The sequence below is a fragment of the Pocillopora damicornis genome, chromosome 4, assembly GCF_964200805.1.
Source record: "Pocillopora damicornis chromosome 4, jaPocDami1.2, whole genome shotgun sequence".
NCBI lineage: Eukaryota > Metazoa > Cnidaria > Anthozoa > Scleractinia > Pocilloporidae > Pocillopora > Pocillopora damicornis.
In genome coordinates this window covers 11,780,629-11,807,259 of record NC_142673.1, presented here as the reverse complement: position 1 = coordinate 11,807,259, position 26,631 = coordinate 11,780,629, and the positions used below count along the sequence as shown (strand labels likewise).

At 36.8% G+C, this 26,631-nt stretch overlaps 2 protein-coding genes and 1 long non-coding RNA gene across 5 annotated transcripts; 1 reads left to right on the top strand and 2 right to left on the bottom strand.

The window, feature by feature from the left end:
• Positions 1–122: 122 nt before the first annotated feature.
• LOC113686070 (T-complex protein 1 subunit gamma) lies at positions 123–12,663 on the bottom strand. Its single transcript, XM_027203662.2, has 17 exons — positions 12,559–12,663; positions 12,408–12,469; positions 11,709–11,759; positions 9,309–9,371; positions 7,373–7,469; positions 5,014–5,215; positions 4,108–4,213; positions 3,519–3,601; positions 3,263–3,329; positions 2,940–2,974; positions 2,718–2,815; positions 2,270–2,450; positions 1,806–1,890; positions 1,621–1,722; positions 1,218–1,358; positions 875–1,006; positions 123–712 (listed from the first exon to the last, which is right to left on the bottom strand). The coding sequence occupies exons 1-17, from the start codon at positions 12,584–12,586 to the stop codon at positions 602–604; spliced, it is 1,644 nt and encodes a 547-aa protein (XP_027059463.2). The 5' UTR covers positions 12,587–12,663; the 3' UTR covers positions 123–601.
• A 1,301-nt stretch (positions 12,664–13,964) lies between these two features.
• LOC113686081 (uncharacterized) lies at positions 13,965–24,680 on the top strand. 3 transcript variants are annotated; one of them, XM_027203676.2, is made up of 2 exons: positions 13,965–14,078; positions 23,526–24,680. In XM_027203676.2, exons 1-2 carry the CDS (start codon positions 14,073–14,075, stop codon positions 24,480–24,482), a joined length of 963 nt encoding a protein of 320 aa, XP_027059477.2. In that variant the 5' UTR covers positions 13,965–14,072; the 3' UTR covers positions 24,483–24,680. The 3 variants fall into 3 exon arrangements, with proteins under 3 accessions (XP_027059477.2, XP_089060501.1, XP_027059478.2); XM_089204375.1 differs by lacking the exon at positions 13,965–14,078 and adding an exon at positions 15,556–15,663; XM_027203677.2 differs by lacking the exon at positions 13,965–14,078 and adding an exon at positions 20,211–20,270.
• On the bottom strand, positions 17,722–20,054 carry LOC149046818 (uncharacterized). Its single transcript, XR_016185985.1, has 2 exons — positions 19,311–20,054; positions 17,722–19,141 (listed from the first exon to the last, which is right to left on the bottom strand). It is a non-coding gene; the product is annotated as an uncharacterized LOC149046818 (long non-coding RNA).
• Positions 24,681–26,631: the final 1,951 nt, after the last annotated feature.

The following is a 26,631-nucleotide window of genomic DNA, read 5'->3' as shown; positions in this document are numbered from 1 at the left end:
GTAATTTAATGTTATCAACTGAGTTGAGAACTTGAACACGGCTGACCCAGAGGTCTCTCACTGCTTCATAGGCTGCACAGGGTAGCGGCAAACTATAAAAAGAGATCTCACTGCTTAAGTCATTTTTCATGGTTGGTTTATTATATTTTACCGATTTCAACACAATACCGACTTCAATCTTCACTAAACACCCGAGAGAGAATGTGAGCACTTAAGGGAGCGCTTTAGAGATTTAAATAATTGAATAAGAAACCAGAAAAAATGGTAGCCCTTTTCCTCATTTCTTTTTAAAGATGCATTTGAAATGAAAGGGAAGGTCCATGTCCACCGTTATCTTCAAGCTGCAAACAAATTACGTTAAGAGACAGCATGAAGACACAGAATCTTTATATTGACTGCTGTGAATCTTGGTTTCAGGGTACTTTACTAACTTAAAGACTCAGATGTTGAGTCGTTGTGGTTGAAAGAACTCTTCGGCATTATGAAACTAATTTTGTTATCGCGAAAGCGCTTGAGCAAACCACGCCCTAGCTGTCGGTTTATTGGCAAAGATAATGGCTCTCTGCTGGTTTGGTTTCGCAATTCGTCACAGTTATTCGTCTCAATCTTCTGGCGTTGTGGTAGGAGCAGCTCCTGACTGTGAACCTTCCTTTCCACTGGCTTTCTTAGTTCCCGACACAATGTCATCAATCCGCAGCAAAAGCATGGCCGTCTACACAAACGAGATCAAACGAGTCTCAGTTTCATTCTAAATATCTCAGATTATCCATGTTTTTAATCTAAATTAAGTCAAGAAGATACCAAATGGTTCTCTTTCGTCTGTTTACGACTAGGCTATGGGTGAAAATCTTAAAATGAACTCAGCATCAAATACCTCAATTGCGGTCTTGAAAGTTTGGGCTTTAACAGAATAAGTGTCCCATACGCCAAGAGTATTCATGTCCGTGATTTCACCAGTCTCGCCATTAACACCCCAGGTTGTGTTACTATCTACTGCGTGCTTTGCCTGTAAAATTCAATTAAATTCCATTCAATTTGTTTCCCAAGGAGCTCTTGTATCTTGGTGAAGCCATTATCAGGTACGTATGACGCGTCCCGCATACATGCGGCTAGAGCAAGAAGGATATAAAATTTAAAGCTCGGTAATGAAATAAGAAAGAAGTTTTCCATCTTGTCACAAGCGTTGTAAGTCATTAGTAATATTCTACGAAGCATACCCTGAGTGCTGTGAGAGTTCTGATAGTGTTAGCTCCACAGTTCTGGATCAAAGTACGTGGAATCACTTCCAGAGCTTTGGCAACTGCTTTGTAAGGCCACTGTTGAACACCTGCCACTGACTTAGCTTTCTCTGTTAACACCTGTAGCATAAATGAAGAGTATTCAACTTAGGTCTCTTGCTACAGTAATATCGGTATATGTGTGCCCTCAAGCTGTGAAAGTAGACACAAATCGTGTGGTATAAAATTTTACTTCGAGATGAACAACATTTCTGCTGGGAAATTCAAATGTGGTATGGAGTGTAGTGGAGCACACATAAGTGTACTGGTTAGCATGGCATGATATAAGTATGGGAAGTGAATAAATGTCCATGCCACAGATGTATTCTGTGGATGTACTTACATGGGCAAGAGCCATCTCGGCAGCTCCCCCACCTGGCACCAGTCTGGGATCCAACATGACATTCCGCGCTACATTCATGGCATCATGAAGGTTACGTTCAACCTAAACACATCATGTTAATCACCATTAGTTCACTGTCAGTACTGCTGCGAAACCAATTTAGATCAAAGCTGCGCTGATTGTACCTCATTTAAGATGTCTTTACTGGCTCCTCTTAGCAAGATTGTGCAAGCCTTGGGATTCTCGCATTCAGTTACGAAACAAAAGTACCTGCCATCAAAAATAAGTTGTGCTAAGATATCTTACTTGTTCATTGTAGTGTTCTCGAAAGTCGATAAACACCAGGTTGTGTTGGCCCTCAGCACTACTTGACTAGAACTTATTTCAACATGCACGACATTTTCTAATGTAAATATGGATGACTAATTACTAAATAGAATGCTCTAAAGAACTTAGAGAGTGACAAACCCCATTTTAACCCAAACTGTACAACTTAGTACATACTACGTACTAAATATTAATGTTTGACACAAGTAAGTCTTTCAGCTGTTCATCGTATTTTCTGACATATTTTACAGTACTAATATTCATGGTTCCAGGTGCAATGTCTGTTAAATGCAGTAAATCAGAATTCTAAGTCAAAACTTACTCATCCCCGAACTTCTTAATTTCAAACAATCCAGCCCCAGTGCCTATATCTTCTTCTTTCAGTTCTTCTGTTCTGTTCACAATGGTTGCACCGCATGCGCGGGCAATACGATTGTTGTCTGTTTTCCTTATACGGCGTATTGCTGTTATTCCGTTCTTCACAAGGAAATGCTGGGCAAGATCTAAACAATAACAGGGCAAGTGATAAAAATTGTCTTTTGGGCCAAGCACATGGAGAACGTAAACAATGGTTTCTTTAACAAAACTTGGCCAAGTACGGAACCATAAGATTTAAGGCCTTCATTATGCTCACTCATTTATCATAGTATACATGTACATGAGGATTGCAGATCCTAACTACTTAACAAGACTTTTTCATCAAGACACAGAAGTCAACAGAGAGATCCTTTCAATTCCATTTAGTTTTTAGAGTGGGGCTTGCATCTCACCTGATACTCCTTTTTCTGTGAAGACAACATCAGGTTTTAAGGCTATAACATCACTACAAACTTTTTGGATATACTCCTCTTCTAGCTGAAGAATACGACTGAAAAAAAAATTTTTGCAGGAAATTATGCAATTTTTTATGGACATTTTGATATTAATGAGAAAATTTTTTAGGTGCAAGACAGTGTGTTGTGTGAATGTGAAATAAAAAGGAATCAACTTACTTGAAGTCTGCTTCTTTGGATATTTCTAAGCTAGTCTGCATAAGAAAATGAATTCATGTGACAAAATCAGAATTTAATTCAATATACTCTTCTTAACAGCAACAGAGAAGCTTAATATCTTACTTCTAATACAAGAACTGAAATTGGTTCAAAAAAAGTTTATGCATCCTTCTCAACTTCTCTGGATGTAATATGGAACTGAACTGTACTAAAACAAAAAGAGTATGCAATTTCCTGCTGCAGTATATCACAATCAAGCCAGATCTATAAGGCATTCTTCATAAGATAGGTATGTGTGTATTAAATCAGGAAGGTGACCATACTTGACTCTCCCCTTTCTTGTACTCCAGAGAACAATCCAAAAGAACTATCCTAGGATTTTCTATTCTCCTGAAAGTGAGAATAACATAACAGACCAGATTACAACCAAAATTTTAAACACTTCCTAATACCCAGAAAAAAGTCAATAAGAGACATAGTCAGGACATCCATGTGAAGATGTCCAATTAATTAACAGACAGATGTTAAGATTATCTTTTGAATGCAACACACAAATTGTGTCAAAGAAGAGGTCTTCACCTTTTCATTCTTGGATGAGTAACATCTTTGTTAACCATGACCCCAGATAAAACACATGAATCTTCAAGTTCACCTCCAGGGATCTACAGTGAAAAATTGTATAAAATATGTTTGTCATCTACTGCTGAGATAATTAAAGGTCTTGGCCAAGTTAGTTGTGGATCACAACAACTATATTCAGTCCTTGACTTTTTTCGATGACTTTACATTAGGCACAAGAGTTTGGGCAAACCATTACAATTTTTTACTTCCATCTTTACTATTCAGTTCCTTACTTTTTCACACAACTTAATTAACCACGAACAAAATGTGATGTACTGGCTCCAATATGACTTGTTAGAGGATATTTACACTAAAATTAAACCATGGGTATATCCTGAATAAATAAATACTTGTACTTATGCAAAAATGAAAGAGTTTCAGAGTGTTTATTGAGCACAGAATTCTCCACCTAAATGTTAAGAGCCTGATTTCTTTTTCACTGAGATGTGGTGAATATGTTTTATTCTCAGTACTTCAAAGTATTTGCCAGCCTCTCTACTTCACAGTGAAAATCCTGAAACCCAACCTGCATTAATGTATTGTGTACCTTTTCCACTTTGGCATAGTTTTTTATGTCTATCTCTTTTGTGTCTCCTTGATCTCTTGCAATAGTTCGTACTGCATCTAAAGCTATGTTACAAGCCAAATCTCCCCTACAAAGAATGTGAACAAAGTTTAAGCTAGCACAAAATGCAACATGTACAGTGTGTAACACAATCATTCTTTCATGCATACTACAGTACTGCCTGAAACCAAATGGAAATTGTCTCCAGGTTTATGAGGAAGGCGTGTATATGTTGCACATGCTTTTCCCTATTTTGTGTTGCGACAGATGCATATACATGTAACTTAAAAGTGTCCAAATTCTTCTGTACTGTTTAGGACTAAGCTGGGGTTTTCATCTGCATAACCAAAGAGAAGCATATATGCATTTTTTCCCAAATTTGGCATCAGTGGTTTAAGCAATAATTTGTTTTGGAAATCTTATTGTCACTCCTCATGGGGCCCTTAAAGTTTACAGAAATTGTCAAATGCAAAATTTAAGGTGTTACCACAGGTGTACAATGACAACATACAATGTAGCTGGTTTCCACACACCTACAGGTAAGAGACTAAGGGCAAGTGATTAATATGCTGAAATTGAAAGATCTAGGAAACTTGACAAAATGTTGCAGGGAAAGAGAAGGGGGTAAGCTGTGGTGTCCATATGCAGTCCCAACCTCATGCTAAGGTGACTAGGATAAGCTTTGACAGCAACTGGCCATCAGGCTTCTTAAGACCCTCAAGTAACTCCTTACTGCTACTTTAGTGATTAAATGTCAGTATAAAAATATTGAACTACCGCAAAAAGTGGGGATTACATACATACAATGACTTCTATAACTGCTTGATCTGTAGTAGCATTATATTTAGGGACATATATTAAAACTGCAGTCACAAAATGGAAACTAACCAATGATGGACAAATTTTGTTCCCACAGAGCTTCTTACAATCTTCAACATTTCCTCCCTATTTTCAACATCAACTGGAACGCTGATTTGATCTTTCAAAATCTCGAGCATGTCATCCATGGCTTGCCTGTAAGCTCCAATAATTACTGTGGGATGCATCTGATCCTCAAGAAACTGCTGAGCGACTGACATCATTTCGCCAGCTGAAACATCACCACCACGACACTAATTACACTAATGATGGGATTGTGCTAATAACAAGACTCTTTAGACTGACTACATCAGATATTGGGAAGGAGAACAGAAATATGGCCTTGCCTTTTAAAAGTTAAGGATCATTTAAAAAATGTATGGGCCATCACAGTGATGGAATTACGGTCAACTCGCCGATGGTTCAACTCGCCAACGCCAACTCGCTGACGTATAGAATCAAGTAGAAACGTCGGCGAGTTGGTCTTCAATCCAGTATAACTTATTAGAAGTTAAACATATAGAAAAGTAAAAGATCTTTAGTAAAAAGAAAAAAGTTTTCTTCCAACAAAGTTTAGAAGAACCTCATGGCGAACAAAGAAGGTAAACATCACCAATGACTATAACAGCTTCAGACATGAATGAGTTATGTGTGACAACAACACCATAAAGAGTCATCATGTCAATTGGTCAGATTTTTTAAAGAAAACTTGGCTTTCTAGTCAAGATCTTCATAAAAAAAATTATTTTTAATTGGTAACAAATTTTATAAAGATCTCAAGGCGAATAAAACAAGATAAACATCAGCAATGACTATAAAAGCTTCAGATGTGAACGAGTTATTGTGTGACAACAACACCGGAAAGACTCATCATGTCAATTGGTCTTATTTATTAAAGAAAACTTGGCTTTTTAGACAATATCTCTAGTAAAAAGCAATTATTTTTATTTGCAACAAAGTTTATAAGGATCTCAAGAAGAATAAAGCAAGATAAACATCGCCAATTACTATATCAGCTTCAGACATGAACAAGTTATTGTGTGACAACAACACCGGAAAGACTCATCATGTCAATCAGTCAGATTTTTTAAAGAAAACTTGGCTTTCTAGATGAGATCTTTATTAAAAAGCAATTTTTTTTATTTGCAACAAAGTTTAGGTGAATAAAGCAAGGTGTACATTGTCAATGACTATATCTGCTTCAGATGCGAACGAGTTATTGTGTGACAACAACACCGTAAAGACTCCTCATGTCAATCGCTCAGATTTTTTAAAGAAAACTTGGCTTTCTAGACTCTTTCTTGAGGTCCTTATAAACTTTGTTGCAAATAAAAAGAATTGCTTTTTACTAAAGATCTTGTCTTGTCTGTTTGCTTTTCCGTATGTTTAACTTCTAATAAGTTGTATTGGATTGAGGACCAACTCGCCAACGTCTCTACTCGATTTTATACGTTGACGAGTTGGCGTTGGCGAGTTGAACCGTTGGCGAGTTGACTGGATACCCAGTGATGGAGCGGGTCAAAAGAAAAGAAATATATATGGAAATGAAATGATAAAAAAAAAAATATATAACATTTCAAAAATTGGATTCTATACATTGACATCCCTTGAGTTTTTAAAGTCAAAAAGTGAAGATAAAAAACTCTACAAACTTGTAAACGTTACAAAAACTTATAAATGCATGGTTGGAAAAAGCATGGTAACTTTTTTCGAAGGAAGAATAATATGCTTTACTGGTATACACTAAAACAGTGTATAATATTGAAGGTACACTCTGATTGGCTACTTAAACTCTGAACAGCCTTTCCTAATCATCTCTGAGCAACTTGTGCAGAATTTGTACCTAAAAATATTGTAATAGTTACTGAAATAAATGAGTTACAATCATATTTTTGAGCGATATAATTTAACTGTTTTAGTACATACTGAAACAACTATTCACCTCAATGCTGGTGTCTAGAGGTGGATATTTACCTTGTCACTTTATGACCACTTTCCTCCAACAGTGAAATGAATAGTTGTTAACTATCCAGGAAAACAGAGGTCACACTTGACCTCATGCATTGTCTTATACGCTCAAATGTCCTTTTCCTTCTGTCTTTCTTATCTTTCATTTTTTCTTTTTTCTTTAATATGGGTTTACTGACGCTATGTTACAAACTGAAGATATGCCTTTGGATACAAATACTTGAAACAATAAACCTGATGGGTTCAATTTCATTTATTATAAAAACTTAGCATTTCACACAAGTTAAAATTGCATAATGCCAAACTCAAGGGACCAGAGTAATCGAAGGATCCAACGAGTGAGTTTCTGCTTCATACTAATAATAATAAAACAGGAAAAAATATAAAATAAGTTGCAGAAAAAAAATGGAGAGGAACATACCCAAAATAATGACAGATGTGGTACCATCACCAACTTCTTCATCTTGAGTTCTACTAATCTCAATCATTGACTTGGCAGCTGGGTGCTGTACTTGAATCTTGAGAGTAGATCAAATTGGTTAACTGGTAATATGGTTAACTGGTTATGAAGCATTTCACATTGTTCACTTACAATGCTAAGCTTTTCTTTTTAGTGAAATGTACATTTAAAATGCTTGTGCACTTGTTTGCATCTTGAAAGCAGTGTAACCTATGATAAGAAATGGTACAATCTTTGAATTACAGTCGAGTTGCCAACAGTTCAACTCGCCGACCTATAGAATTGAGTAGAAACGTCGGTGAGTCGGTCTTCAATCCAGTATAACTTATTAGAAGTTAAACACATAGAAAAGTAAAAGATCTTTGGGAAAAACACAATTTTTTTCTTCCAACAAAGTTTATAAGGATCTCATGGCGAATAAAGCCAGGTAAACATCACCAATGACTAAGAAAGCTTCAGATGTGAATGAGATATTATTGTGTGACAACGACACTGTAAATCTCAAATCATTGTAAAGCTCTCATCATGTCAATTGATCAGATTTTTTTTAAGAAACTTGGCTTTCTGGACAAGATATTCAGTAAAAAAAACAATTATTTTTATTTCCAACAAAGTTTATAAAGATCTCAAGGCGAATAAAGCAAGGTGAACATCGTCAATAACCAAAAAAGTTTTAGATGCGAATGAGATATTATTGTGTGACAACAACACTGTAAAGACTCATCAAGTCAATCGGTCAGACTTGGCTTTGTAGACAAGATCTTTGGTAAAAAACAATTCTTTTTATTTCCAACAAAGTTTGTAAGGATGTCAAGGCGAATAAAGAAAGGTGAACATCGCCAATGACTATTAAAGCTTCAGACGCAAACAAGTTCTTGTGTGACAACCATAGCAACCATGCAGAACCACATGTTTTTTTTAACTTTAAATAATGATTTATCCATGATCGAGAACGTTTGACTTACGATAAATTTTGATATGTACATCATGCTATTTTTTTGCTCTTGGAGGTCCGTTTAATCTCGACATTGATTTCAATAATTGAGCTGCTGTTTTTTTACCATTCTCATATTTCTCCCAAGATCCAAACACCTTACTCTGCAATCGCCAATTAGCCTTTCTTTGGATTCTGGTCAGCTTCTGGTTGGATACTAATCGTATTTGTATTGTAAAAGCGTTTAGAAAATGTTTGCCATTCACTGGCATAGCCCGGTATTAAGACGGACCAAATGTAAACTCCTTCAAAAGTGAGCTACCAAAGCGTGAATCTAGAATGACAGTGGCTGTCACACAATAACTCGTTCGCGTTTAAAGCTTTTTAGGTCATTGGCAATGTTCACCTTGCCTTATTCGACTTGACATCCTTATAAACTTTGTTGGAAATAAAAAGAATTGTTTTTTACCAAAGATCTTGTCTTTCTTAGTCATAAGCGATATTTACCTCGCTTATTCACCATGAGATCCTTATAAACTTTGTTGGAAGAAAAAAATTAATTTTTCCTAAAGATCTTTTACTTTTCTATATGTTTAACTACTGATAAGTTCAATACTGGATTGGAGACCAACTTGCTGACATTTCTACTCGATTTTATACGTTGGTGAGTTGGCATTGGCAAGTTGAACTGTCAGCGACTTGACTGGATACCCAATCTTTTCCCATCATATGATAGCCTTTCCCACACTTTGGTTATTAATTTAGTGTAAAGAAGTTTCAAATTTATTATCAGTGTATGCTAGAACTGGAAGGATTGAATCAATTGAGTTTGAAAAATAACCAGAAGGAAAAAAAATAAAGTTGAGACATTTGTCAAGAGAAGATCATGGATATTATGATGCCAACACACTGTACCAGGTCATATTTAAAAAGGCAGATAATCTACTATGATGTGGTTCTTACCTCACGAAGAATTGCATTTCCATCATTTGTCATGACAATTCCACCCATGGGATCCATCAACATCTAATTGTCAAAACAAACTCTTAGATAAGTTTATGCATATCCTTTGAAAAGCCAAAGTTAAACTGCAACTTCAAGAAAATTTAAGTGTAAAGCACAAATTCTGCAGTTGGTAAGTATTAATAATTCATATTCAACTTTTATCCTTTCATTTCATTAGTTCCTTTACAGTAACATGCATGATTTCACAAATTATGTAACCATACAGTGCAGTTCAAAGGTAACAAGACCAAAACATGACTGTTAAACTTACATAGAACAAGTCTAAGACCAGATACAGACTAGTATTGACAGACTAGCATACGTATCTGCTATTGGATGTGTCTGCTTAATTAGTGTAGTATGTACGAGCTAGCAGAATCTCTTCTCTATTGTGGAATGGTCATTGTTTATTTCAATTGGCATTATATTTGCAGTAAAAACTAGTAGTTAAGATGCACTTGATGTCTGTTGATCATCTCAAGGTTCTTGTGGTTATGTTTACCTGTTTGTCATTGTGGTCCTGTTACATGAGTAACTTTACACAGTTTGATTGCCAACAAATTTTTTGTCAAGGTTTGCTCACCAAAATCTGATAAGCTCATCACAGAAACTTTGAATTAGGGGTCTGTTTTTTTAAAATACAACCAGAGAAATGGTTTTCTCAGCTCTAGCCATGAAGCTACATGTAAAAAAGTCACAACAGTATCTACATGTACCAGATGCATCATAAAAAACAAAGATTTTCCTAACAGAAAAACCAAAACAAGCAGGTATGGTTGGCCATCATTGAAACTTAAAAGAAAATCTTGTCTTTAAAGAGAGAACATTGTGTGTTATGAATCAGCAAATTATAAGCCAAGTAAAATTAAAGATAAATTTTTTTCAGTTCTTGCTGTGATGCTACAGAAGACAATTAACATCAAGATGGTGTCTTGCTGCCACAGACAAGAGATAAACCAGTTGACTGGTCAGCAATGGTCATTTGCAAAGAGAACATCTTTCATAATACAACATTTTTCATAAATGCTGTTCATGATCTTATTGCAGCAGTGGCAGAAAAGCAGCAGAAAGGTTGTTATTAACACTTTTTGAACAAACAATTCTGAAGTTCATTGCAAATGACTTTTTGTTATGAATCAGTTTAAAAAGAACAAACCAAGATCAAAAGGTATTAAGGTTTTGTTCACTGAATTTGTGAACCATGCAAGGTTCCAAATACAATACCTTGATTATCTATATTATAGCAAAGTTTGTTTACAGAGGAGGGAGCATTAGTGGACAGGACACATCATGTGCACATACTGTTGTCTTGAGTTTTGCTGAGTTAACTTTTGTTTTTTAAATTTATGAATATGTATATCCGAAGTCTGGTTTTATTTTAAAATAAAAATTTTGTAATAGTTTTGATTAATTGGTAACAGGATTTTTGTGTCATCAGATTCTGTCTGTAAAATTGTACTCTCGCTTTGCTCGAACTGAATTCCACTCATTCCTATTACCATTTTTAATCAATAACTGTTTTGTAAATTTTATGCCTGTAGACTGGCACTTTTACATTATCACCTCTTTGGTTGTGGAACACAATGGCACACAAGCAAATTAAAGGTATGGCAATGAATATAGATACAATTTGTCTAAAGGTATTTTTGGACATGGCTGTTAACAGATGTGACAAGCACACAGTAGTAGTCCCCTAGTCTTTGAGCTGCTTTTAAGTTAACTAATGTCAATTGAATTTGTGAAATGCTCTTGTAGATACATTGTAATTATAATAACAATCATAAAACAATATTAATAATCAAAAAATATAACAATGTTCTTGAATGTGACAGGTAGTCAGCAACCTAATTTGACTACTTATAGGACAGTGGACACCTCATACTTGTGATTGGACCGAGTAATAAGAAAAGTTGACACATTACACTTGTGTAAGTGGACAATATGGGTCATAAGTGTGTGCTGTTGTTGCACATTTTGCTGAGCTGTTGTTTTTTAAAGAAAACTTATAACAGGCTCCTAATCATCTCTCAAATTTGGTTATTGTTTTGATTAATTGGTAACAGGACTTTCTGTAGTCCAATTCTGTTTTTAATCATACTTGTGATTAACAAATTGGACTCCTGCTTCGCAGTCTTCTGATTTTGTTAATCACTCATATGATTACAGACAGAATTGGACTCCACTCACTCATATTACCATCATTAATAACTCAGCTCTCTGTCTATGTTTTAAGCTATGCAGTTAGCCAAATATTGCGATACATGTGTAACAACATCCTCAACAAGAAGTAATACCAAGCAATATCTGAAGCTCTATTGGAAAGAAATACTGAAAAATAATTTGTGTCATTTGATATACCTTTAACATTGCCTTGGGTCCCAAACATGTTCGAATGATGTCTGCTATAGTCTATGAGAAAAAAAGTTGTTAAATGGGAAAGGAGCATATCTGATACTAGAAGCAATCAGGAAAAGGATTCAAGGTATTGGTGATGGGTCTACGAGATAACAATGGGTGTGGTCTTACACAATGAGCCTCCATATTTCATGATAACCCACTTACTCCTTATTCTCACAAGTCCAGCCCATTGGCATAAATAATGAATGGTCCATGCTTGGCAGTGAACTCAACTTCAAACTATGCAGAATTCTCTACCTAACAAGCTGAAGTCGATCTTATCCTAGAGCATTCACCCACAAGTCTAGCGTTTTATGATCAATAATAACTTAAATTACACGATCGTATCGGCCTAAGTGATCTCAATCTTAGGGATCTAGAAGAGGTGTTTCAGTTGTGATCGTTCCATGCAGAAGATGGATGTAACTGTGGACATGAACTCTGTTGCCTGCATACTTTTCCGCCCCCAAGAAGTTTTTCTTACCTGGGAAGTTCGGAACAGCACCTTAACTGACACGATTACCGCACATCGTTTACTAATAACCTTCGGTAGTAGTTTTAGCTTAATGGACAGACAAACGCGACACAGATGCCTCGTATCAAGCAAAGTTGATGTTACGAAACCTGAGTATTTAAATAACAAAGTTTGAGCTGCCCTACCTTAGCAGCTTCTACATTTCCAAGTTGAACTTTACGACCAGACTCCCGTCTTGTGTTCTGATCTGGAGAAGAGAATAAAAAATACATCCAACCTTATATAACTGGTGTGCGATATTTAAGGGCTAAGAGGAAAGAAAATATTCATACGTACTAAGGACAATAAGTGGTGTAGAAGACATTTTCAAACCTCTAAGGGCAGAATTTACTGAAACCTATCGCAAAATGGCGAACGCACGTGTTACCCAACTGTCACGTATTATCCAATCATAATTATTGATATATTTCCCAAACGATTTCTCATGAAGACCAATTGAAAATGTCGATACAATTTGGGCTTTCAAGTACCAGTCCTTCGCGGATGAAAGCGAAATGGGTTTCTCAGGAAGTATGGTCGTTAATGAGATAACTCAATCTAAAGGTCCAGTAGGTGCCAATGTACATTGTTGACTTTAGTACATAACACGCTGACAACGCTAACCTTTGGAAAACGAATGTGGCTTCATGGTAATGTCCAAAGAAAACGAATCTCCCTTATCCTATTCAAGTAAAAACTGATTGAGAATGAAAACTGCATTTCATTCAACCTTCCATCGAAGTTTAAGATGGAAAACATCAGATTACAATCCAGTTTTTCACATGCGTTTGTAAATTGGAAAATTATAAGAAAAAAGAATACAAAACGCATCAAAAAGAAAGAAAGATAATGAGGAGACGGCTTCCAGTTAGAGATTGTTGAATCATCTGTGCTTAAACAGATGCCATGTAAGAAACTTCTTAATAACATTGATAGTTCGCTTGGTATGAAAATATCAAACTTGTCCTCTTTCATATCAATGCACTGTAAAAGGAATTATAGCGCCTCAAAAGTACCGATCGCTCATTTAGGCAGTTTAATACAGGTAACCCACGCGGTTTGGTAATTCATGATAGATAATTCGCCATTGGTTAATAGGTGGTTAATAGCATAGACTTCTCTCACGATTTCCAGGTATGTATACAGTTATCGGCACTGTAAAAAAGCTTGTTTTTTTGCCTAAACAGACGTTCGGATCTCGAATAATTAACTTCCCACCGATCAATGTTGTACACCCTCCGTAATGAAAAAAGTTTTCAGTCAAGCAAATTGAAGTATGAATCATGGCAAAGGGAAATATAATTTAACCATCAGCAGGTTAGGTTCACGTTAATGAATGGAGTGGTCATTTTAGACAAGAACACTGACAAAGAATATCCCATAAGGATGAAAAAAATATCTTATTCGCAACATTCAATTGCTTAAATCAATTCTCGTTAGAAACAGAGGACAGTGCTATTTAGATGATAAGTAAACAATGCTAAGCAACGTTTGAACTCGCCTGCTTTTCATGAATTAGCGACGATAGTGAACTTTTAATTTTCTTTTGTTTTCTGAGTTCAAAAAAGTTTTCTTTCTTTTTAGGTGTTCAGACCTAGTAACATAAAAAAGGCAGTATTCTTTACAACGAATAGTCGCTATGGAAACGCATAAAAGGACCTTTAAATATAAATTAACACTTGCAACATGAGAATGGTTTTTTTAAATTACGTTTACTATAGTGTGTCACTTAAGATACGTCGTGAATAGCTGAACGAAACAGGCGTACATCCAACGAGCCGAAACAGTTCACTTTTTCTCTCAGTAGATCCATGATGGTGAGCATTTTTTTTAATCTTATTATTTCAAGTTTTGTTGAGAGAGGTAGCTACTTAGGCCTTGATTGTCAAAACGTACATTATCTCTGTAAGCTTAAAGGGATACTCACTTACTCAATGAAGACAAATGAGGTTCGAAAAACTATGTTTGACCTGGAGAGACCCGGGTGGTTTAACTTTTTCGTATTGAGTAAATTTTAATCATTCACACAAGAATATTATGGTCAGCAGAAAGGATCGGATAAAGTTACTATTTATATACTGTTTAGATAGATAAAAAGGATATAGGTTCATACGAAAGTGCCGAAAAAGTATTTATCGTTTTTTATGGAAGTTCATCCCCATCTAACTATTTTTTAGTATCACATACACGTGTAATTCGACATTGTATCCTTTTTAAACAGAAAACATGAATGAGCCTTGAGGCAAGTCTACTTGCTCTGTGATGGTTATTAATCCTCACCATAGAAATAAGTCAATTAATCTGAAGCCCGTTTGCTTTTTTGGTAAATGTTAAATTTCTTGAAATATAAGAGAAGCAATAGAACTCATCTTTCCGATAGGCAAAATAATGGCACTGTATATTTGGGAATAGCGAATTAATTAAAAGTATTTAGAAAAGGGGGCTGTGACAATGATTTCTGTATAACAAGCATCTGGTGAGTTCTTTCTAATGACTAATAACACTGATTTACAACGATTGTTTGTATACTGAATTTTTTTTGAGGCCAAAGATAAAATCCAGCCTTCACTTTCAATCAAAAGACAATGCTATAGCAATGCCAATTTTCTAACTTCACTTACGAGTTATGCTTTTTTTCGATTTGATTTGACGTTTAGAGAACTTGGTCACAAAAAAGTATAGTATTGTATTCTATTGGCATAAAATGACAAAAAAATCATTAGAGATCGGAGAGAGAGTAACGCGGTCTACAACCTTCGTGAGTAATTAACAGCAGCAGGCAGGTTTTTGTACTAATAAGGAATGGAAACAGGCGGAAGTGTACTGATTTACCTTTATGTCAGCAGGGTATTGGAAATAGAATTTTATTTACTGACTATTTATGTCAAGTGTACCCAAATTATGATTAAGTATCGTCAGAGCCAGACTATACTTCCTAAATATTTGAAACCTTCGAGGGCGTCCTAAAATGATAATGCTCTAACAGTTCGATATGAAATGAAAAATAAAAAAACCCGGTAATAGATCTTCGGCTGATTTTATAGAAACTTGCGTTTAGTTCTTGAAATGCGATTATCTTCTTTGGGCGTAATTCAGGACATTGGTACCTCTAATTTACCAACAAATCGTCGCATTTGATTATCTTACCGAGCACCAAATGATCGCGAAAGGTGACGTGTTTACTAACTCGCTCGAAAATAATTGTCATTTCAAGAACCGAGATGGTTTATTTGAGTTGCTCATAAAGAGCTTCCCTCGCCCACAAGCAGTAATGTTAATTTTTCAAAAGCGCCCACAATAAATATTGAGTTAAGCCTCTGAGCTACTCGTCCTATTCAGTAATAGAGTTGAAAAGAGCGACTGTTCAACAGTATACACACAATCAGAACTGCCGCTGTTTTGGTAAGTTGTTCTTTCTAGTTCCTCACTTACTTTACAGTTGCATGAAATATTGTACTAGAATTGGATCAGTTGTCTTAGCTCTAACCTGTCGCACTTAAATCAGGAAACTGCGTTACTATGCAATTACCTTTAGGAAATGTGCCCTTTGTCTTTCACGAAATGGAAAGAAAATACAGTATAAGTGTGGGTATGTGTGACTAAAATTAGGGAAGTTAACCTAGTGACACTGATAAGTTGCCCACAAGCACACTTCAACCCTAAACGTAGAACTCCTTTGAGACAGTGCATCCCCTGCTACTCTTTGAACCGGTATCGGGTATTGCTACATGCTGTAGCAATGGGCAATTGTAACAACTTAACTTTCTGATTAAGTAAACATGCACTTAACAGAAATTTTTTCTCATGGTAAAGGAAGCTAATCTTTAGCCTTTGCGCGTTTCCTCTCTATTTCCTTCTCCCTTCCCCCTCCACACTTTACGCCTGTCTCTAGATAAATGCTGACTGATTTTTCTCTTCTTTTGGCTAAAATAATGACTGATGGCATTGAAGAGGTCGTTTTAGTTTTGGGAGAAATCTGTATAAAGACTTTAGGGCGGTTTACGAATAATGAATCTGTTATAGTAATAGTTGTTCAATATCCCGATCGACGTTTTGTTAGAAGTTTTAACAATGTCTATCCATTTTAATGACTGAGTCGTATTACCCCGAATATGGCAGCCACTCTCATTCTTCCCGGCACAGATCAAACTTAACTACCACAAAATGTAGATCAGCAACTATTCCTGGACTTATCAGTTCCCGCATAGTCGATTAAGACAAACTTAAGCTGTCTTAAACTTTTTGAAAATCAGTGATCTATGTCAAACTCCTCATCCCTGTAAATAATAAAAAATAACTAAATGGGAGAAATGTGCGAATTCCAGAGTATCTCATGACGAAAAGTTTACATATTTTTTTCGGCTCTTATTATTTGGGAGAATACTTTCTCTATGAGTTGAAACCATCGAGATAACTGTTTGGATCCTGACGGAGATTTGCTTTCGCTCTAAGTGTATATATTGAACATATGGAGTAAAGGAAAAATTCAAAAGGATTTCCTTGAATAGGGGACTAGTTTAGCATTTATTAGCCTGACGCACTTTTTTTCACGGAAGTGATTGGGACAAAAGTTGTGCATTTGTCACTTTCGAAAGCCAGAAAAATTCAGCTTCATTTTAAAAAGAGGAATGTAGAAGAAAAATGTCTTAATACTCTCACTTAGCAAGACAGCTACCTTTTTTTAACTTGTAAATGGACGGAGAAGACGCGTACTTATCGAGGGAATTTACCTTCCCGATGTTTTTAAATCCTTGATTTAGAAAGCAAAGCAGGCATCGGCGAAAGTCGGAAGGTCATTGAAGATTTTATAACCTAACAGAGTGTTGAAAATACAAATAAGTTAACAATTAATGATGCGAGCTATCTTCTCCGAGAAATGGTCGTTACTTACTAAACAATGAAAGAATTGAACGCTTAATTGCCTCAAAATTTGACCACCAGACTCATCTCCGTTAGTGAAAGTACCTTCCTAAATATCAACGTAAGTTGAAAGTTGTCCAAATTCATGTGAAAAAGGATGAAGTCGTTATCGAGAGTGACGAGGGAGACTGACTTGAAAGTTGCTTTTTTGTTCGCCATTTTTTTTAACTGATTTTTTTTCGGAAACAGATTTTAACCTTTCTTCACTTAAAATTTATGATGCATCGACAAAAGCCCATTACAAAATTTCAAAGCAACCTACAGCTGTTGCGACTTATGTCCAACTTTCATTACAATTCGTTCCTGAAGTCTTGTCTATCGAACACAATTTTGAAACGTTCAGTTATCAGTTGTCAAACTCGAAGTACTTTGTTCTTCAGAATTCCTTTGAAATCAAGTGACCAGAAATAGATTAAATAGGAAAAAAATCAAGCATGGCTTCGATTCGTACCGCCGCGACCTTTGTGTCAATAGTATTCGCGAAGGCCTTTGTGCTCGGATAGTAGGAGACTTTTGACCACTGATTGTCACACGCTTTTCATGTTTGGATTTATTCTATATCTATGTGTAATTTTTACCCCTTTTTAAGCGGATCGCTGATCTTTCTCTGCTGATCTAAGATCCAAACCGCCACAAATGAAGAACTTGTTCAGTGACTCATGTCAATCCATGGCCATGAAGTGATGTAATTGCCTGGTTTGTGTATTAAGCTGCATTCGCATCGCAACTAAAAAAAAACCACAGCGAAGTGAACTTTTCTGCTTATCGTCGGTTAGATAGATTTCTCGCGAGAAATCATGCACAGGCATGTCGGTACAAACTGTCTGGATTCAAATTCACAATTTACATTAATAATCAGTTATCATTATCACCCTGCGCAAAGGTGAAAAAACTCAGACAAATGTTGGCACACTTATAAACCCGAGGGCTAAGCCTAACAACCGTCTCTTACATGTTAAAACTATTTGGACCAAATTCCAAAAAAAGGATCAGTATGAACGAAAGCTTTCACAAAATCGTTAAATTAAGCGGCATGGCATAAGAAAAGAAACACTGATTCGGACCTAAGTTGTTCGAACATTAAATAGCGCAATTAACCTACTAATTATTAGAAAAAGATATGCGATCCATTTAAGCGGTGGTTGATGTTCTCACCCTCCAGGCGACAAAGCCAAATATGGATAATTTTCCTAGAAGCTGTCGAGGTCTAGACTAAGAGACGAAGCCAGGTAATATTTCTATTTTAGCAATGTTCATAAATCACTTATCACTCGATCAAGATAACGCTAGATTAAACAAGCATACCAGATGGCTCTGTTTTTATGAATTCAATATTTCCTAGCGCCTATATTAAGTAGAATTTTGAAATTTGAATGAAGAACACACTTTTTTTTGCCATTCTTTTTTCGTTAAAGCATACATCTAATACAGTGATGGTGACAAAATAATTCCTCGATGAACTAATTTCGTTCACTCTGAGGACTATTTAATGATAGGAAAACCAGCGAGCCACGAGTGCTCGCCGAGCACAATTATAACAAACATTCAAGGAAAGATGTTTCAAGTAGTTTATGATATCCTCGTGAAGAAACCAAGAAATAAGATAAAATTAAGTCTGATATTCTGCTGTGAGAAAGTATCATGTGAATAATTCGTGAGGAAGGAGACGCCTAATGAATAATCAGGCTGTGATATTTATTCTGCATGCAGGATAATTCCTCTTATAGAACTTGTCCACCACTTATCCGGTTGACCACTGTGTTATAAGTTTGCCTGACAATTCGGTTGATTGAGGCCGATTAAATCCTACGCAGTAAAATATTTTAAGCCTGCAGGGGAAAACTGAAAAAAGTGTTCTGTTATGCTGACCATGAAATAGTTTTCTGTTATAGCTGCCAAGGAATATCAAAGAGATGTGGACAAAACGTTTCCTTTCCAGCTTTCGATTGGCATCTGTGGTCTGTGGCATAAAACAATCCTCAGTAAAAGATAAGACTCCATGGGTTAGTTACAAAAATGCCTTTCGCAGTCAATGCTCCGAAAGCCGTCATAATACATTGAAAGAGGGTCTAAATTCAATTCTTGACGGTGAGCCATTAACCATCAATTTTTATAGGATGATTACAAACCGTTAAAACGCGGTAAAAATTGTTCTCCCTCATTGGTCATCATGGGTAAAGAGAGTGAAATATTTCCAAAGTGATGAATTTAGCTCGTTTAGAGAATAATCCAGATGCGTTTGTTATCAATCTCTCGTAGCACGTAGGAGCAGGTAGCTCTTCAAAAGATCGTTCAATTACAAATCGCCGCACATGGAAAACATTGCCCTGCAGGGATCAATTGCTTAAATCGCCTACAATACAACGGGTTCTTTTCTTTGTTTCTGAGACGGAAATGCGCCAAATGAAGAGAAAAAAAATTTTATTTGTGAAACCGAAACCTTTCAAAATTTAGGTTCCATATTCTATATTCCACAAATCGACCATCATTTGTTAAGATTATGCTATTTATTTTTGATAAAATTAAGCTTCATGTCGTTGGAGTTTGGACTCTGTAAGCCGAGTCGCGTTGATAAAAAAAGCAAAGTAGACAAAGAAACTTAACTGCAAAATAAACGAAGATTGTGTGCAATTTACTTTGAAATGAACTCCGGATTTAACAAGAATAACAAAATTTCGGAATTAAAACAAAAATATTCATTAAAAATGCGTTTCCTTCCCAAGGGGAATTTTTACAAAGCACCGTAAAATCCCAATCAACATGGTATAAAAAACAGTCAAAAAATAATCCACGGAGACCCAGCTGGAACTTGGCACCGCCTACATAGCCATTGTGGTAGCAGCGAGAGCAACTCTCTCAGAAAAATGAAAGTTAACGTCACTGGTGCTTTGTTTATGATGTTCAGAGGATTAGACTTCATTGAATTTTGATTGTAAAAACAGAGGACTCGAGCATAATACCAAAAGAAGGGCTTAAAAAAAGACGAACGGCGATGGGTATAAAGACACTGGTTTTATTGAAAAATCCTCATTCCATGTTAGTCTGCAGAAGCGGCGGAAGACGTTTTCAATCTGCTGATAAGTGAGCTGGTAAGACTCTTATTACCCACTTAGTACTTTAGCCATTTTCTGAGAAATGGTTTAAACCATTTTTTTTTTCAATTTTTGTGTCTTTGATTTGAAACAATATTTTCTTTTGTTTTGAACTACGGAATGATTGTCTTAAAATGTGTTCAATGTAGTCAGTGTAGTACACTTTTAGCTGAGGGAAACCGGTTGAGAACTTAGATTTTACCTCTTAAAAATTGAGTTAGGTTTCGTTGCGGTATGTCAACTTGAGCCATTTGTAACATTTGTAACGAAAATGTACAGGAAATCACTTTGTACATGGGAAAATTCGGCATTTTGATTTAGCCAGCATATTTCACCTCTGGACGGATGGAAAGTTATTACGATACTATAACTTTTTCAAGGGTGGATTGGAAAAAGAAAACGTTAATAGTTCTTTTCTTCTGGGATAGGCCTAACAGCGCTAATGTGTGATCGTTAGAACTGGCTGATAATCTAAAGCTGTGTCATACTCAGTTTATTTTCAAACTTATCAAGATTGACAAAGATCAAGGAGTAATAAGCTTGTACTCAGAGTTTGCTAGAATTTTCAAAACGAAGAAGATCTTGTGAACACAATGATATATTAATTTCATTTTTAATCATATTTTTTCTTGGACCTACCAATGTGTAGATAGACCAATTTAGCCATTTTTGGATCAAAACCGTCTTAAGGGTTGAAAACAAAACAGCAAAAAATTGCTTGAATAGCTGAAAAGAAACAAAGAAAAAAAATTGCCGCCAAAATAGGAAATCGATCCAGACCAAATAAAGCAAGTTGTGCTTTATCTACTAAATGACTAGTTTTTTTAAGATAATTATTGAGAGCTGCTTTGTCATTTACGTATGCGTTCTATGCTATTATGAACGACCAGGTTGAGCTCGTTTTTGTGTACTTTGATTGTCGTGGTCTGAGTAGACCTGTCGGCAGTGTAGGTTGTTTAGTAAGCTGCCACGACCCAAAACTCAGTGTCGAGAAATATGACCACCAATCATTCTGTAATACCTAAAACGAAAAGATAAATTAATTATTTAAAATGGCTTCGATATTTTTAACATGGTTAGAACCTGATTCTGAATTGAAACAGGAGCGAGGCAACCCGATGGGCGATGAATAAAATCAGCCAATTAAAGTTCTTTCTTACTGGTCTTGCAAGCAACGTCATGATCCAACACTTTCGTCGACCGATATTCCCAAAGCACACTAGTGGCACCTGGTTATAGGAGATGTTTATGTCATCTTTGTAATTCGTTGTTTATCCTTTTGATAAAGTGGCTCTCTCTGAATTCAAAACAAGCTGTCAAACTAGAGCACAATAACCCCGGGAAATTTCCTGGCGAGTTGCTCATACTTTGCTTATGTAGTGTCAGCAATCTGCCCTTGCTTTTACCGTCTGAAACATCTGTGTTCATGCCATAGCTATGCAAAATAAAAATAAACTATCTCCTGAGAGGAAAGAAGAAAACGTCTAGGCGAGTGTGCGACCAGAAATAATTCCCTTAGTGCACAGAAAAACCAAGTTGAGAACAAGGTAGGGTAGATGATAAATCTTTATGCTTTGATACTCATACAAAGCAAAGAAGAGAGAGCTGGTATAGCAATGATTTATTTTTTCTCTCGGAAAAATATCTCAGGAATGCAAAGTAGCCGAGAACAAATACAGGATAAAAGGGTCAGTTTCTTTTTTTCGTGCGATACTTTGATCAAGGAGTCCGTCAAATAGACTCTTTTACCCTACTTCTAGGGTAAAACACGCAAAAATCACCGATATTCCTTTCATCTCCATCAAAGTGAAAAACGTACAAACGGTTGATGTTTTCATGGTATGGATAGACTTGAGAAAAATTATCTTCTCGATGTCGCCACATCATAGATATGTGTTTCCCGGAATCGCTCCTATATAAAAGGAAATTTAGCTGATTGGACAGTCATCACAGCATTCGAAACCATTCCTGACAGACCCTCTCATTCGGTGTGTAAATAGCATTGCTTACACATTCTTCGGTAACGATCTAGACCAAACTTTTTTCGATGAGGCATTTTTGCAGTAGCTATAGATGAAACAATTTCGAAATCTATATTTCCCTTTGACCCCACGGAGCCTGCTTTTCGTGACCTCCGTGTCCTCCGCGGAGGCAGAAGACACAAATCTGCGGGAGGCTTTTAAAAATTGTAGCTTTGTTTGCACTCATGGAGGAATAAAAGAATAAAAATTGTTTATCGAGCAATTTTCGTTTTTTTAGATGTGTCTTGGTTTGGCCTCTGCGCGACAAAACGAATTACTAAGAAAATTGGGAATATAATTTACTTTGTAACAGATCATTTCTAAAAAGCTCTTCAGCAAATTGAGATGTTGAAAAAGGTACAATTTTGCCTTCCCATGATACAAAGGATATTGTTTTATAGCACCAAGATAAGATGTGTTTTGTATTATATTAGCACAATCTGGACTAGCTGTCATACGAAGAATCTAAGCCGTTTTCTTAAGCTACAGGAAAGAGCAGCAAGGGTAATCTCAGATGTTGATGATCAGGGTTCCTTCATATAAAGAATTCAAAATAGACAAAGTACAACTTTCAAAGTACAACTTTCTTTCTTTAGAAAAAAGTAGTGGAATTACAGGGAGCAATATTGATGGCTCCGGTTGGGAAAAATAGGATGTGTCTTTTATAAGTATGGCTGAGTTAATAACTACTAAACTCAATCTTCTCTGTTCACAACCTGTCGGCGCAGTACAAAATTGGGTGCTATACCCTGGCAACATATAGGATGTATGTATTCCATGAACCTAGTTAGTTAATGTAACTTACCTATCACGATTTTTCTCCTTCGAGCCATGGATTTAATTGCTTCAAAAAGTTTGACTTATAAAACTCCTTTCTTCTTATTAAGCTTTCTTCTGATATATAGTTTGCTAGGATTTTAGTGAAACTGGCACACACACGAATTTTTTCCCGAAGAACAACCGCGAAGGTGGGAAGTAACCTTAAGTAGCGTTCATTGCTGCGAAAATCACTCCTCTTCAGAGACAAAAATATTATATATAGAGATATATATATCAAACAGTGTAAACCATTAAACTCCGTGGAAAGACAGCGCAGATTGTCAGATTGCTAAAGCGCAACTCCCACAGCTTTTGCAGAGATGCTTAAGTGTTTGTCTCATTATCACATTTCTATTTCTAGTTAAATTTTCCCTGAATGAAAGACACATTTATACCGATCATTTTTTTTCAGATCAAGATGACAATCTACACTGGGCTTTTGCTTCTTATTCTTTATGCTCCGTGTTATTACATGGAGAGCCCGAATAGTGACTACAATGAACCCTCCTCAAATGTAGCGCAAGCATTCGAGAAGCGGTGTCCACCTGGCCTGTGGTGTGGTAAAAAACGTATGTTCTCAAGGGAGGCATCAAAGCCATCCGACCTTATCGCCCATGTTTTTGAAAAACGTTGCCCACCTGGATTATGGTGTGGTAAGAAGCGACAAGTGAAAGATAGCAGTCAAAACAAAGCCAAAAATTTTGGTGACGCTAACAAACTCGCCGACCAGTTTGCGAAACGTTGTCCACCTGGCTTGTGGTGCGGGAAGAAGCGAGAGTTATCCAGTCAGAAAGCAATGAATGCTGCGCCACTTCAAGAACATGCTAAAGACACGTCGATTGAGACCTTTGAAAAGCGCTGTCCTCCTGGATTATGGTGCGGCAAGAAGCGAGAGTTATCCAGTCAGAAAGCAATGAATGCGGCACCACTACAGGAACATGCTGGAGACTCGTCGATTAGGACCTTTGAAAAACGATGTCCACCTGGCTTGTGGTGCGGGAAGAAGCGAGAGTTGTCCCATCAGGAAGCAGTGAATACTGCACCACTAGAGGAACATGCTGAAGACTCGTCGATTGAGACCTTTGAAAAGCGCTGTCCTCCTGGATTATGGTGCGGGAAGAAACGAAGTATACCAAAAACCATGGAGAATGAAGGTGACTTTATCAACGCCCTCGAAAAGCGTTGTCCGCCTGGCTTGTGGTGTGGGAAGAAGCGTACCACTACTGGAGATAATTTGATTGGGTCCAACGAAGAAGAAGGGGAATTGTCGCTGAAAACGTTTGAAAAGCGCTGTCCTCCTGGCTTGTGGTGCGGTAAGAAGCGAACAATTGCCACCTCGGCGAGTACAAAGAATCAACTGGACGTTTAACAAATCAAGAGAAGTAGGATCAACAGGAACATTATGATGAGTAATGTAAAGTTATTATTGATGCAATGAAACCAATTGGACATTTTGATCGCATGAACGCAACCGTTAAAAGTAATGCCATTTGATAACTTTCAAGGAGTTTTCGAGTACCTCTGTAGGTGTTTACGAATGCCTCATTAAAAAATGTTCTCCCTCCAACTGGCGTCCATTGTTTTCATCTGTATTTCTTTGACTGTTTGTCTCTTTCTTTGTGTTTTTCTGTCCATCTATTGGTGGGTGTGTGTCAGTTCCTCTTCAGCAGACTTCAATATTATTTATTGCGCTTCGATACGAGAATGATTCCTTACTGCTCCAACTATACCAGGAGACTGATAAGCCGCCCTTCCAATGACCCTTGGAAAAATTAAGTCATCTATTCCAAATATAAATCGCAAAGGCCTCTACCAATTATAGGAGAATGTCTTCTAGACCAGAATTTTCATCTTCTCCCTTTACAATCTACATATGTATTGTGATGTATACTATGTTCCTTTGTCGTAGGACATGTGAGCCATCTTAATAGAAAAGGGTAAAGGATGGATGAAGCCGCCGAAGGTCCTTGTTGTGTTTCAATACTATGAAAGTGTTTTATCACGACCTGTCAGGCCCGGCTCGCGCAATCCCATAGAAAACCATTGCGAAAACTGACGTGTGAAGGGCGGGACGGGTTGACGTGAGCCGGTCCGGAAAAAGCCGTCCGGTCCCAGTGCACTTGTACGGCTTCGTTGGCAAAAAGATACATTGTTTGCTGTTATTCATGTATATGAGTGACAGCAGTGAACGAAAAGGAGCAAACAGGTAACGTTTTTCGATGACTTATGATTTTCTTGTTCTGACTCGAAAAAATAAAGGAAAAGTTTCTAGAATCTTTTTTGTGGTTCTCCCGCGAACGCCAGCCAATCGTGTCCTATTAAGTTAAGACAAACTTTTGGAAATTTTTAATATTTAGTCAGAGGTCATATGATAAAATGCTTATTGACTGTGTTAGGTCGAGCCTGGCTTTCGTTCATGAAGCACGGACCTCGCCGTGCTCGGCTCGTACGTGCTGACCTTCAGCCAACTATTTTCCCGTCTGGCCCTCCCACTCAGTCAATAAGTAGATATTATTGACAGTGGTTAACGTTACAATAACTAAGAGAAGACAAATTGTTTTTATGGAAATGATGATGATTATTATCATCGTAATTATCGTCATTTTTTCATCATGAAACAGAGTAAATGAAACTAAGTTATACATTCTGAGGGCCACCACGAATGGAATCGATGAGGTGGAAAGAAATCTTGGTGAAAAATACGGCGTTCGATAATAATCTAGGACGTGCAAAGTGACAAAGACAGAAATTTCCGACCCTCTGCTAACTGGATAAGGTCGTAAACAGTCATCTAAGCGTACTCACCGCACCGTTTTAAAGCTTGTATTTTTAATAATATCGAAAGGAGACACCGCTGGTAAGAAGACACACATTTTGACTTCCGCGCATCTGGAAGTAAAAAAAAAATCCCCTTGAGCGGTTAGTTCTAGAAATTGAGTCGAAAAGGACCTTTTGTTCATTTTAATTTGAATCGGACAACTAATACTTTCTCCCAAACAACGCACTGTTGAGCTTATTACCCTCATGTATTTGACTCCCCTGTCCCGACCAAATCTCTCAATAAAGTTTCGTGCGAAATTATGCGGTACAAAGATAGGCCTTTGGAAACGAGTACTGTCTCAATATGGTGTTGTTAATACCTCTGAGTGCAAGACTCAAGTTGCTGAAAATTTTCAGACGATTTTGAGGTTCCCTCATTGAAAAATACCCCTTTATTCTCACAAGACATTTCCAGAAGTTGGCGTTCGGTTGAAATTATCATGTTAAATTAGCTCTGATTTCCATCACAATAGAAGAGGGCTTTTTGTTGAAGAGGTGAAAGGTGACAAAAACGAAATCAAAACATTGGGCTCGCGGGAATGGAAACTCAAACAACCAAAAACGAACGACGGGAGAGAAGATCAAATTTTGTTTTTGAGGGGTGTCTCTCGCGTACAAATTTGGTTGAAAAGACAAACTCAAAGACAGCTGAAACACCAGACAAGCAGACTGGAGGTGACTTAGGCTGTTTCCTCCTT

Coding starts and splice junctions, on each gene's coding strand:
- LOC113686070 (XM_027203662.2), bottom strand. CDS start 12,586: ATGTCTTCTACACCACTTATTGTCCTTA. Junction 3,602..4,107: donor ACTATGCCAAAGTGGAAAAG/GTACACAATACA, acceptor TTTTCACTGTAG/ATCCCTGGAGGTGAACTTGA. Junction 1,723..1,805: donor GTAAAGACATCTTAAATGAG/GTACAATCAGCG, acceptor TGATGTGTTTAG/GTTGAACGTAACCTTCATGA.